At 39.6% G+C, this 14,796-nt stretch overlaps 1 protein-coding gene across 1 annotated transcript in view; it reads right to left on the minus strand.

The window, feature by feature from the left end:
- The window catches only part of PCDH15 (protocadherin related 15), a 786,947-nt gene that overhangs the window by 335,960 nt on the left and 436,191 nt on the right, over positions 1 to 14,796 (minus strand). Inside the window, 3 exon segments of the mRNA XM_032595259.1 lie at positions 500 to 634; positions 4,842 to 4,862; positions 9,984 to 10,190. Coding sequence (XP_032451150.1) covers positions 500 to 634; positions 4,842 to 4,862; positions 9,984 to 10,190 — 363 coding nt within the window.

Genomic DNA, 14,796 nt, shown 5'->3' on the forward strand with positions numbered 1-14,796 from the left:
TATAAGTGCATGGTGAAGAATGAAAGTCTCATTTTCCTGTTTTCGTCTTGAAAATTATTTTCCTTTTTTTTTTTGGTAAATAATGATAACATAGCTGTACAAACTTATAAACAGAAAAAAGAGAAACACATGTAAAGAATTTTATTACTGATAGTCTCAATTCTCAGTTACTTGAAAATACTGCATTTTTTCCCTAAGTCAGAGACCTCTTCAGTTTTAACGTTTATTTATTTTTGAGACAGAGAGGGACAGAGCATGAACGGGGGAGGGGCAGAGAGAGAGGGAGACACAGAACCTGAATCAGTCTCCAGGCTCTGAGCCATCAGCACAGAGCCCGATGCGGGGCTCGAACTCACGGACCACAAGATCGTGACCTGAGCTGAAGTCGGACGCTTAAACGACTGAGCCACCCAGGCGCCCCACGGACCTCTCCAGTTTTAAACAGACATCACTTTCCGTTACACGTACGTGAACACACATAAATAATAAATCTTTTTACCGAAAAAGTGTAAGTTTGCTGCTCTTCTCGGTCCACTGGTTGAAGTAGGGTGAGGTAGCGAGTGATACCGGTCTGTGTGACGGTGAAGACTGAGGTGTAATCGTTGAGAAAAAGGTGAAGCTCTGGGTCTTTCGTCTTTGAGAAAACAAAAAAAAGTTGAATAAACAATGCAGCTATTAGTTCATGAACTGTAAATTAATTTGACAAATCTGTTACAAAACCATCCATGAGTGTCAAAAGAATTTCCAAAGAAAAGATAGGGTTTACTAGACATTTACTCATCACTGAGCTGAATTATGCAAAGACAATGACTCACTTTGTAGAAAACAACATAGTGGAATAACTGTAAGTATTATTAATGTAAAAAAAGGAAGTAAATAAGATAGATAACAATCCAATTGAATATGTTCTTATTGAATATCCAATATTCTCCAGAACTTCACTGAGCTCAAGGAATAAGAAGTAAATGCAAGAGAAGAAAATTGGAGCCCCAAAGTTTAGCTGTGGGATTGTACAACTACTTGATTTGTGGTAACAAAGCACCCACATGCATATTACTATTCTGTTCTCATGTTTAATGTAAAATAGAAATAAGACTGGTTATGTATAATTCATTACCTATAAATATCATGCTCGTTCTTTCATATTTTAATGCTGTAAAGATTCTCCAAGGGGAAACATAATGTTCATTTTAATTTAAAAATTTCTGATAATCAGATTGAAGGTGTATGAGTTGGGTGCGTGTGTCTGATAAAAGAGCCCAGAAACATGATATGTACATAGAGAAGTGATTGCAAAAGTTCAAAACAGAGAACATTCACTAAGCAGGGGAAACCCTTCACAGTCTATTGATGTCCCTGAATGAGAAGACATCCATCTCTGCATTTTCAAGAAAGAACAAGGACACGAAGTGGGGAGGTGTGCATTGGTGTCTGCATAGTGGAGTCAGAGGGCAAGTGCACCAAAGGAAAGAGGGGTATCTGGGACGGAAGGCTTCTGATAAGGCTATGACAACAACAGCAACAGAGATGCACAGGGAGGTGAGGCATTTTTATAGATTTGGGCAACTTTAAAAATTATGCAGTGACGGTAAAGGGAGATCGGGAGATACAGGCATCCAGTTATGGAAGGAATAAGTCGTGGGGATGAATGTCACCACACAGGGAATACAGTCAGTGGTACCGTAACAGTGTCATCGTGCGGTGACAGATGGTGGGTACTCGTGTGGTGGGCATGACATAATGCAGACAGAAGTCAAATCCCTGTGTTGTGCACCTGAAACTAATGTAGCTCTGTGTGTCAACTATATTCAAAAAAGCGCCCAACACATGGTATGCATAGCGTAGTGTGAAATGCAATTTAATATCATAGATTCCTTTTCTACGTCTGAAATCGGGGGCTGAGGGCAAAGTATAGACTTAAAAATTGTTAAAGACATGTTAAATTTGACTTAAAAAATTAGCACTCACATTTTAAACATTTTTATGTGAAATTGAGAAAGTTGGTATCTGTACTGCTATATTAAAAGGTGGTCCTGATGCAACCCACAGATGCTGAAATCTATACATCTTGTTAAAGCTTCTGTATGTACATATTCTGAATAACTTTGAAATGAATGGTTTCATTTGAACCTCACACAGTTCTGTATTTGTGATATCACCTTAGATATTTGAGATATCACTTAGCTATATCATTGCAGCTTCTAGGTCCATAGAAGACTTAAAGTCTTCTATGGAAGATTTTGATACAAGTCCAGTATGCTACATTTATTGATCCTACAACAATAAAAAAATGAATACGATAGACAATAATTTTCATTGATCTCTTTATTATAAAATAATCAAAACTGTTCAGAGCCATGCAAAATCAGAGGCTTTACATGGATACTTTCAAACAGGAACCTCAGTTTCCGTGTCAGCATCATGACCCCATATGCTCAGCATGGCTAGCAGGTGGTGGGGGGGGGGTTGATTAATCAAACATATTAGTTAATAAAAAGTTAAATTATTTTAAAAAATAGATGATAAAATGCATATAAATTCAACATACTTTAAGCCATATTTTGAGGTTCCTTCTTACTGTGTGTGTACTTTAAAGTCAATTTCAATAAAATTTGATGGTTATTTTTAAGTGATCGAGAAAGTTAAAAGGCAGTTTCAATTAACAGCAATTACCAACCAGGGTAAAATCACTAGGCTGTTAAATTCATGTATTTTTTCCTGTTCTCCGAGTGTCCCAACAGTGATGTTGAGCAATGCAGCATCCTATACTCAAACCTCTACGTGGCCAGTAATCCGAGCTGAGCAAGCTCTGCCCGTGACCTAATAGAGCAAATATTTGCTTCTTTCCCTTTGTTCAGATCCCTCAGTCCTTCTCTACTTTCCTCATAACTAATGTTCTCCCAATTTCTTTCTTCCTTCCCCCTGGAGTCTCTGTTGGTAAATTTGTTGGGTATAATGCCTTCAGAGACTCACCACATGTTGTGAGCATTTTCTTTTTATGTCAGGTGTGGTGATGGTGCAGGACTGCGGTGAGCGCCGGGCCGTGCACCACGGTACACACACGCGACACCGCACCACCCGGTCGTGCCACTGACCACGCCGTTCGTTCTCCCGGTTTATGAAAGCCACGAGACCCTCACTTCAAATGCTTCCTGTTTCAAGATGACACGCCCGCCAGGACTTCAGAAACAGACTCTTACGTTTGATAACGAGAAACATTAAAGACTTTTTGATAATTTGCTGGTCTTCAAGTCCCGTTGCAACTAGCTAGAGACTAAAATACGACTTTCCAGACCTGCGGATTGTTTTTTTTGTGAAAAAGATAATATAACACATAAAGCTATCACTGTCAATGGCATTTTATAGCTCATGCCAATCTTTCCTGCTCAGTTAATCTCTGGTTAAATTATAACTTGTGAAATTTACGGATACTTACCATAGTAACCTTCAAAATCTATGTATAGGGTACTTAGACGCTAATGGTGAATACCTGGATATTTCTTTGAGGCCAAGAATTGAAGAAGGCAGATTTGAAAATATGCAGCCAATTACTACTCAAAGCTTAATACCTAGGACTTATTTTTAAGGCTAATACTAGTTTCAGGTGTGGTATATTATGAGTGTAAAATGGACAGAAAATGCTCTGACTTCTTATTTTTTTTTTAATGTTCATTTATTTTTGAGAGAGACAGACAGAGCATGAGAGGGGGAGGGGCAGAGAGAGAGGGGGACACAGAATCCAAAGCAGGCTCCAGGCTCCAAGCTGTTAGCACAGAGCCTGACACGGGGCTTGAACCCATGAAATGTGAGATCATTACCTGAGCTGAGGTCAGATGCTTAACCCACTGAGCCACCCAAGCACTCCATCTGACTTCTTATTCTTACAGGGTCAGTACTTTTAATGCAGCCCTTGTGTTTAAAAATTTGTTTAAAATACACATTAGTTTTTTAAAAATCAGTATGTACACAGAAGGCTGATTAATAAATTTTCCTTTTCCCTCTGACATAAGGTAATATTATATTATCTGAAGTATATAGTAACTATACACGATAAGTGTGTCATTTCATTGGTTTGTGTATTATTCTCTGGGAGGGTAAAATAAACTCTGATATTCACTCACAGCACAGAAAAATTGAAGACAAAAGTAAGGACATATACAAATGCAAAGGTAAACAACATGTGAATGTAAAATTTAAAATCTTATCATGTAGAAGAAATCCATTCAAACATAACAATCAACTGGATTTGAAGCCAATTTGGGGTTTCCAATGAGATCCAGAATACTGTATCTCTCTCTTACATACACACACACACACACACACACACACACACACACGTTTATATGCATCCTCATATATATATACACATACAACACAAAAATGTATGTATATGTGCACATATATACATATGCATACTTAGGTAAATTATGAAGCATAGGGGAAATGACAGAAATTAATCTCATCTGCCAATGTGAATTGGTCAACAGTAGTTGCCTTCAGACAACCTTGTTCAAAAGAGTTCAATCCCAAGCTTAGAGTCTTTCAGAAATATGATGATGAATTACTAATGTTTGTCATAAACTGAAAAACATTAAAAAATTGAACAATCTTTGCTAAAGTTCACATAAAATTTGGATTCCATACAATTCATTCTACTATAACCAATAATATGATGAACATAAAATTAACATCTACATAGACATATATAAAGTCGTTGTAGATGTCTTTATAACGGATACTGAAGGAAGTGTCTACTTGTTTTACGGAAAAGAAAGAGAACTAGGAAATGAACCACAGCAATTCACAAAAGAGCAAACACAAAATGAATGCCTAGTACCTACAGGAACTCCCCCTGGAGGAACCTATATGCAAATTAAACATTAAATAGAAACATGTAAGCATAAATGACCACAGACATACATATGGCTTACAAGTATACTCTAGTAAAAAACAAATAAACAACAGCAACAACGTTTTCTAGCGCATTTAAACGAATAACTTTTTTCACAGTGTATTTTTTTTCTTAATATTCTGACATAACATACATACGACAGCATAATGATATGTATAAAGCATACCAGGACCGTGGACCTTTAAGACCATATTGCATTAAGTTTTAAGGACACCTTTATTCTGAAAACAGTAACGCTTTATGCAGGACGTGAACCCACATGGAATTCTAAATGACTTGCTGCCTTCCTACGAGCCAAATGGGTACCCTCGGTTGATTACTATTCCCCATTATTTACTTACTTTTTATAACCGGAATCCAATCATCAGCTCTTAGTAGTTCTGCTTACTGAAAACATGGTGGTTTCGGACATCCTCTTAAATACCTTGGGCGTGTCTTGCCCTATCTACCTGCTGGGCTATTTTGAAAGTATGATGTAAGAGCACTTAAAAAAAAAAAAACAACCCAGAATGTGACTCCTATTACCTCTCTATATGACATATGTACCTTTATGTGGACATTTATACATCAATAGAAAAGGAACACTGACACAAATATTTTTGTTTACTCTTTTTTTTTTTTTTTTAGTTTCACTGTGACCGTTAATATTCCTTCTACCCCAAAATCTACACTGCTGATAACTCCACTCACCGATCCCTGCTACTATTTCTTAAAACTCTTCCTTTCTACTGAACTGAAGGAAGACGCTGATTTTTGGACAATCCAAGTCTGTTCTCCTATTCTCGAAGCTACTCAGGAAACTAACTCCTGCCGTGATGACTTCTCTTTCCATGCCTAGCGTTCTTCTCCATTTCTTTTGGTAACACCTGAATGCGGTGATGTGTTTCTGTCTTTATTCTTAAATCCTTTGCCCATACACTGAGTAATTGCATTATTCTGGCACTCAAAAACAGCGAGAATTTATCAGGCAGTAAAATTCTTGCCTTGAAAGGGCCTTGAGGTTTCTTTTTGTTAATACAAATCTTTAAATCATCTAGTAGCGAACATATTTTGCTTTTAAAATAAAGAGTCCTTGGCCTGGGGGTGGTGGGGGAAAGAGGTGATTCCAAAGGACATCAATCCATCTTGAAACCTATTACAGACTATCTCATGGATTTATTCTCAGTGCTGGAAAATGGAAGTTATATGGAATACAAGATGAATTATGAGAAGGCTCGTTTCAACTCAATAGGATGAAGAGTTTTCTAGGAAGTGGTTGTCCAACCCTGGAATGGGCCGTATCATGAAACAGTTAAATCAAGAGCACTAGAATTTTGATCATATGTTAGATATCCTCATTCCTCTACTCATGCCTGAATGTACAAGTTCATTAAACAATTAGTAGAAACTACTAAGTTCTGGGAACTGTGTTAGATCCTCAAGATACAAGAATGACAGAGATCTAAGCCCTGTTCTCAGTTTATATTCAAAGAGGGTGCAAGGTGACTACAATGTCACAAGGATAGCACGAGAGAGACACCCCACTCAGGTGAGAGGAAGCAGAGTCTGGACATGATGTGAGTGAGGGATGCCCATGCAGAACTCTCAACACTGAGTGGAAGTTGTCCAAACCAGCTTGGGTGATGAAAGAGAAAAGATTTCAAAGCATGGAAAATGTCGCAAAAAAAAGGTAATGAGACAAGAAGCTACACAGGAAACTACAAGCCATTGCTAAATGTAACAGGTGAGGAGGAAGTTTCAGGAAATGAGGCCGTATGATTGTTCAGGCATGAGATAACAGCCAGCCATTCTCTTCTGCGGGAAAACTGATCTCAAAAGCGTGTGAGGCAGAACTGTGATGTAGACTGATCTGACCTCTTAACTAGATCACTCTTAGTGGCTGGGTAAGAGACACCCGAGTAAGAAAAAAGAGGAGGGCAAGGACATCAGAAGGTAATTCCAATGAGAGATAAAGACAGTCATGAAATATCCAGAGGACAAAACAGGGAGGATATGAAGATTTTCAGCTGCAGTGAGAAAACAAAAACCAAAGACTCTTGGGTTTCAAGACTGAGGGGCATGATGAAGGGTTCTATCAGTGCCTGAGGAGTGGGTTTTAAGAGAATATTTCACATGGTATAGGAAACTGGATTAAACTATGTTGACATTCTATGGGCTTGTTTACATTATAGATACATAGAAGCTATATTTAGTATTTTAGAAACATTCATCACTATGAGATTAGAGATACTTGCTCACTTTCTAGGCACCCAATGGCACTCCCTGTAGTTAATTTTGGAAAGAGGATAGGCCTAAAAAACTAATGGCAAGATACACATTGTTTAATTACTTGACGTTTTTACAAGACATATTAACGGTGCCTTTCTCTAAGTGCATGGCAGCATTTAAGGCAACTGTCCTCTCCCTGCCCTTCCTGCCAGCCCCAAGGGAAGGACAGGCCAAGGCATCCTGTCACATACCTGTTTGCATCACAGGTGACTGAATGAAAAGGGGCGACTCACGAAAACGAGGCCCACAGAGTCATTCAACTATCACACAGTAGGACCAAGGGTCACACAAGCCGGGGCTGGGGGGTAACTCCAAAGAACAAACTCTTAAGAACAACAGCCTCCTGCCCCAAACTCCTCCCCCAGCCCTGGAAATGCACAGAGCATTTAATAGGCTAAGTGGGATGGTCAACTCTATGAGTAGAATGTCAAGTAGTGTTTCCCAGACATTTTACACCTAGGAGCTCCCCCAACTCCACCTCACCAATACCCTGTAAGTCTCATCATCCTTTACAAAGTCTCTTAGAATGCATTTTCACATTTATAATGTTAACGTGAATGGCAATCCAGGAAAGTAAGAATGTACCCAAGCAAGTTTAGCATGCAACTATTCAATAATATAAATACATCAAGTAAATACAAACACATACATTTTGCAATTATGGAAAAACTCTCAGCTGCATTTTCTTTCAGGATTCAGATTTTGCTAACTGATGTGTTCATGAAGGTATGACTTACACTATTATAATTTTCCAAATTGACTAGTCTCTGCTTAACATATGATTACGCATTCCAATTTAAAAATGAAATAAAATCCATACCAAAATCTATGGGACATCACCAGGCCTACAAAATATAGTAGCTTAGCCTATATAAAACTTATTAAGGTAACTGAATTTTCTAGTGAGGACTCACTAGATGAAGACATTCAGGGGATCCCTAACCCCCTACATTGGGATGGGAAATGGTGTTCGCATATGCACTTTTCTGGAAGAATGTCTGTAGCATTTATCAGCTGTCATGATTGTCAGACTATAGTCATACTGTATCAAGTAGACATGGGCTTTCTAGTTTGGTGCTTAAAATCAAGGACTTTGCTTCCCATAGACCTTGGCTCAAGGACCAACTCCACCATTTACTAAGTCTGTGATCACAGAAATCAAGTTAAAATAGCTTCAACTTCCCCTTCTGCAATATGGGATATTGCATCTTTTATGTTTGCTGTGAGATTTAAGGGAATTAACGCAAAATAAAGTATTTACTAGATTGTCTGGCCGGTACTAAGAACTCACTGACAGTTATTGTTAAAACGTGATGAGACCAAAGAGGAGAGACTACATAGCACAGAAGGTTGGGATGAGGGGAGAGAGAAAGTATCAGGAGGTAGAAAGGCATCTGGAAAGAAGCGGGGTGCACACAGAGTTGTCACAGCCTCTGCGAAGTGTTAGAAACTTTTTCCAGAAAGAGGGGACAAAAAATCTGAAAGTTCCCTCTTCCTTTACTAGACGGATGATGAAGCTTCCTTGTAATGAGATTTTGGGGGACACTCTATGGCTGTGCTGCCCAAGTAGTGGTAGGTGACCACTTAGATTTAAGTTAGTTAAATTAAACAAAACACTAAATTAAGTTGTCAGTGTAGTCCTGTTTCCAGGGCTCCACAGGCACGCGTGGCTGGTGGCTGCCATCGGGGACAGCGTGGCTGCAGGACATTTATGAACAGCTCTGTTGAAGAGGGAGAAATGGCTGAGTCAGGTCTTTCTCCCTTTGGAAGAGGCAGAATTCAAACTGAAAGTATGTTTTCAAAAAAATAAAAAAGATGCATGGGGAGATACTGTGGCAGGTCACAGAACCACAGAACAAAAGGAAGAAAAATCAGAGATCAGTACAGGCCTGGGCATCTTCTAACCCAAGACAACAGGACCCAACAGCACTCCCTTGTGTGTGACTTTGTCAGGACTCATTTCCTCTCTGTGGTGACAGGCTTCCTCCATGATGTCAGCTAACGCGGCCACTGTGGCTTCAGATCCGTTTTCATTTCTTTGATACATGATGCCAAAGCCTCCCCGCCCTGGTTCCTTGATTTTCCTTTCCTGGAAAAGCTCTGACTGGCCTGGTATAGATTGGCTGCCCACTTCTCAGCACAAGACGGGGTGCAGAGGTCAAGAACTCTGATCCGCCCAGCCCGGACGGCCAACCACCCGTGTGGCCAGTGGCATGTCCACCACAGGGCACTGGCATGCATGGCGCACGGAGCCTTGACATCAACACGGCCACCAGTGGCAGTGTGAGCGGGTCAGCTGCCTCCAAATGTGTTTCTGCCTAATAACATAGCATCGGAAAAGTTCCTTAAACCATACCACAGGGCTGCCTTCATGTTTTTGTTTTTTTTTTCTAATATTTATTCTGTAATGTGATTATGTTCCCCTATCAGCAATTATAGAAACAGTTTTCAACCCATATTAATAAAAAAAAAAAAAGATTGTCCTGTGGTTTAGCAAACTATAAATAAAACATTCCTTTTCATCCTTATACCCAGGATCTGTAAACTGAAAAACAAACAAACAAACAAACAAACAAACAAACAAAAAAACAGTCACTGAATTCAAACATACTCTTTTTCACAATATTCTTGATGTGAAATTAGATTACAACACTAAGATCCTCGTTTCTGAGACTCTTATTTATACGGACTTGGTTCTCTATTCTATGGCTCATGTAACTATGTCCTCGTAAAATTTCCTGTTGACATAAAGACAATAAGAGACGTGTTAAGAAAACAAGAGCAAAATGCAGATTGAACTTACATCCTCTATGTCCTTGTCCAGAGCCACAATTCTAAGAGGGGTGGTCAAATTCAGACTGTCGGAGATAGTGGCTCCCACTGGGGCAGATTCCAGAATGTAGCCTTGATAACTGGGCATCGTGAAGTAGGGACTTTGGTTGTTTTCATCCAGTATTTCAATATGTAGACTGGCAAAGGCTGGCAGAGGGTGACCATTGTCTTGTTCAGCCTAGAAAATAATTTTTTGAGAAGTTAAAAAATTCTATGTTATTGGATGCTTTTGGCGTGTTGCTTTTCACATCATATAGGAGGGTTCTTTTTTGATCTGGAGTCATTACAGAAAGAAGAAATGCTTTCAAGTCAAGGGACTGGGGCCCTTAGAACGAGTTGACGAGGACAAGAAAGTCCAGAGACAGTTCATCAACTTTTTGGTCTCCTGTCCTCAAACTCAGTATATATTAAAAACAAAACAAAACAAAAACAAACAAACAAACAAAAACACTAATAAAGAGTTATTGTATCTGCATTATATGTTGTTAGGAGAGAAAATTGTGCTTAAAAACAGGTAGACAGAAAATTGAGAAGCAAAGGCATTTGGTAAATTGCTAATAAAATATTTAAGTAAAAGAGAAAAAAATTCATAACCTAAAGTATTATATTTACTTTATTTTCCTATTTGTCTTCTCATTCCACACTAATGATCAAATCCCCAAATAACTCATATTTCTATATAAAGTTAATAGATTAAGGCTACATTTTTGCCCATGGAAAGTCCTCAAAGACATCATATAACGGACAGAGATGATTTCAAGTAAGTATTTTTAAATAGCTGTAGAATTCCAAATATTATTTAGTTAGACATATGTTATTAAAATATAATTAAGACTCATGTACTAGAAATATGTTTGTTTTCTTGTCTTTTCTCCTCTTCAGTTAAAAAAATTGATGACAATTTATATTTCCAATAGATTTTCTTTTCATGACTACATGGTCATGTTGTGAATGGGGGAAACACCAGCCCTTGACTTTCTGGGTTTTGTTTTTGTCTTTTTTTTAGAAAATGTACCTTTTTATATAGCAATCCAGAAGTTATTTCAGGGAAGATTTCATCACAACTGACTCCTAGAAAATTTCCTCCAAATGTCAAGAAAAACCTTGACACAATTCAATAGAATGTATTTATTGAAATAGATTCAAATTTTCTGTCATAAATTTTTACTGATAAGTTTTCCCCACTTTTGCAATAGTTGTGTTTTGAAATCAACTCCAACTGAAGGTTAAATATTTTGTATTAAATACTCAAGTGCTTTCCTGGATGAAATCGTACCATTTTAGCCATGAAAATTTACAAGTGGTTCAGATAGGTATCTCTGATTTTTCAATCTGGGGCAGAAACTCGAGCTTCTAGAAGATAATTGTACACTTTCTTCTGATCATAATTTAGCATTTTCATCAATGAAGAGGGTGAGTAACAGATCACAGTTACCAGTCTGGGAGTACTGGTGACTTTGAACCAAGAAAAATCACAATATTTTTTCACTTCATATTATTATTAATATTGAACTATTTTGAAACATCATTTATGCTAATTACTAATTTGAAATCGTGGTAATTAATAAACCCACTGTAAAATTAGGTTATTTAAAGCACTGATAAAAACTATGTATTTTTCTTCTTTTTAAATATTTTGAGAATTCCGTTTCAATACATTAGATTTCCTTTATAATGCTATGTCATTTATTGTACGCATTTATATTTTCATTGGGGAACATATTGCCAAAGTGGTCCACGGTACAAAAGGTTCAATGAGCCCTGATCCGCACAGGGAACCACAATCCTGAAATAATGCACAGCCTTTTCTGGACTTACGCATTCTTCTCACACATATGCCTATGCGCCAACCCCCGCCCCCCCATCAGTATGGACTGCTCTTTCTGTGTCCAGCAGCTGTCATTAATTTGCGCTGAGCCACAGATGTTCTTCAGGAGTTCCCTCTGTGACACACAGCAGGCTCTTTGGACACAGCCAATCAGGGTGAGAGGGAGAGATCTGACTAGAAAACATCGCTTTTACACTGGACGAAGCTAATTGGTCCTTACGGGCTTCCGACCCAGCAACTGTGATCTGATTAAAGCGGGAACAGTTCATAGACGCAAGTCATTGTGAGCAGGACCTTTCTCTCTCCCTTTATTTTGCATCTAATTATTCCAAAAGCCATGATGCCACATCCTGGGCATGCCAGCAGTGCTACGAAAAGTCACAAACTCTATAACGTATTCCCTCCCCCACGATAAACACACAAAAACACACCATTTATGGATGGTGAGGGGAAGACAAAAAGCCTAATTTTATAACAGTGAAAGAAGCTTATGTTTTACATTCAGCTCATAGGTTGTTAATTTTTACTGCCAGCTGTGACGCCAGGAAGAACATGTATTATTTGCATGATGAAAACAAAGTGGTCCAATGAAAAGGAAATGAAACTCAAATTAGATCTCTGGGCACAATCAAATTCTGCATGTCTTTAAAAATAACATGCAAAAGCCCCGTTTTAACCCTCACATTAGTTTGCTGTTAATATGGCTGATAGTTTTGGATGGCTGTCATATATTGTGTCAGGTGTGCTAACCAGGCATCTGTCTCCAAAGTCCACATTCCTAATCTGTGTCCTATTTTGTATACCCCTCTCTAAATGTGAGAACATATACATTTGTGTTGATGGAGAAGTAAAAAGGTTAGTTTTAAGTTCAAGGCCACATCACATGTAAATACCAGGCAGGAAAGCACCCAAAACTCCAGTCTCCTGATTTATGAGAGGCTACTCAGGGAAATTCACCACCTTTCTCCAATTCAGAGGATGCAAATGAACATCCCAATGTAAGACTGATGGGAGAAATTAGTGGCAGGAAAGAATATTAATAACGTACATACTCCAGATTAATTAGAGTTAAAATATGGCACTTAACACAAATTAATACCATTACACTTTACTCTTCAGTGACACCATGCATCAAACCTGTCATCCAATCCTTCCTTCTGCTGTACAATATAAATAGGAATTCTCAAAAATCTGACTTGTTCTGATCCCCGGTAACCACTCATCAATGAGAAGAGAAGTGCAAAAAGCAGGTCAGGTGAAAGAAGGTGGTATTTTAACAGTTCTTCTTCTTCTTTTTTTTTTTTTTTTTAATTTGTTTTAATCTTTATTTATTTGGACAGAGAGAGAGAGTGTGAGCAGGGGAAGAGCTGAGGGGAGGGAGACAAAGAATCAGAAGCAGGCTCCAGGCCCTGAGCTGTCAGCATAGACCCTGACGCAGGGCTCGAACTCCTGAACCGTGAGATCATGACCTTAGCTGAAGTCGGATGCCTAACCAACTGGGCCACCCAGGCGCCCCAAGAAGGTGGTATTTTCAAAAGTCACTTAACCCCATTAGGTAACTGTATTTATATCTACAGGGTCTGTAGTTACCAGTTAAATATTATATTTAAAAGCCAGGTTTTTTTGGGAGAATTTCTGGGCATGAGTCCCATTTTCAGTAATGAAACTAAAGGACAAGAAAGCAGAAGTATAAAAAAAATAAAATAAAATGCACTATTCAGCTACTTTGGCGGGCAGAACACTGAAAGAGACAAACCACTCGATCTTCGGTATTAAAACAAGCAAGTGTTGACAATGGCATAGCTGCCTGTACCTGGGGACTGAGGAAGCAGGATAACTTTTCCTGTCGGGGGGTGGGGGGAGCAAGCACGTGAACAAATCCCACCATCTCCGATAGGAACCCTCTCAAGGAGATAGAACAATTGAGGGCAGAATGGGAAAATGGGAGAGATTATCAAGACGTTTACATACATTCTAGGGAAGAAGAAAGAAATTGTTTTCTGCTAGACAGGACTTACCACTCGCGGGCCTAAGGAGCCTACTTTGCACATGTTCACTTGTGAGGACCTCACTCCTCACAGGTTTTGCTGAGCGGGGCCCCTGGCAGGGTCAGTTGCCCAAGCCATCAGGACTCCTACACTCCTACACTGTCCTTACCCCCGAACCCGTCTTCAGCGTTGAAAACACTGTTCAATAGCCCTTCAACACAACACTCTCTCTTGGTTTCCTCTCGTAGTACCCCTGACCTCTCCCCATTGTCCTTTGCTGGTCTCTCCCAGCCCCAGAGGGCTTGGCCATCTCCTATTCATCCTCACACTCCGGGGCTGGTGGGTCCCTGCGAATGTCACGGCCGTAGAAATGTCAGCAACGTCCTCACTCCAGCTCAGCCCTCCTGCCCTCACCTGCCACGTGAGTCCCTGTGTCCATGGCCACCGCACACCTGTGCCTGGGGCCTGAAGAACATTTCCCCTGTAACCTGTGCCAAAGGTGGGGGGGTCTCAACTCACAAGCCCGCTGCTTGGGGGGTGTTCACGACTCCTGGCGGTCCCTTCTTCCAGCTGTTCGGCCAGGATACTCAGACCCTGGACCCACCTTGCTTCTTTCACCCCTCACGGCTAATCCATAAGCACATTTTATTGACTGTGAACTTTCAAATGTAAGCAGGACCTAACCACTCCTCACCTCCTTCACCGTCTCCACGATGATGCCACTATCACCATCTGTTACCTAATTATTTAACCTGTCAGCTTCCCCCTCATCAGGAGCCCACACCCCATAAGGGAGGCCAGTGCTTTTGTTAAAGAAGAGCCAGGTTGGGTCACCTCTTCTTTTTTTACATGTTTATTTATTTATTTTGAGAGAGAGAGAGAGAAAGAGAGAGAGCGCGCGCACACATGGGAGAGCAAAGGGGGGGGGAGAGGGAGACAGAGAGAATCCCAAGCAGAATCCGCACTGT

The sequence above is a fragment of the Lynx canadensis genome, chromosome D2, assembly GCF_007474595.2.
Source record: "Lynx canadensis isolate LIC74 chromosome D2, mLynCan4.pri.v2, whole genome shotgun sequence".
Lineage (NCBI taxonomy): Eukaryota > Metazoa > Chordata > Mammalia > Carnivora > Felidae > Lynx > Lynx canadensis.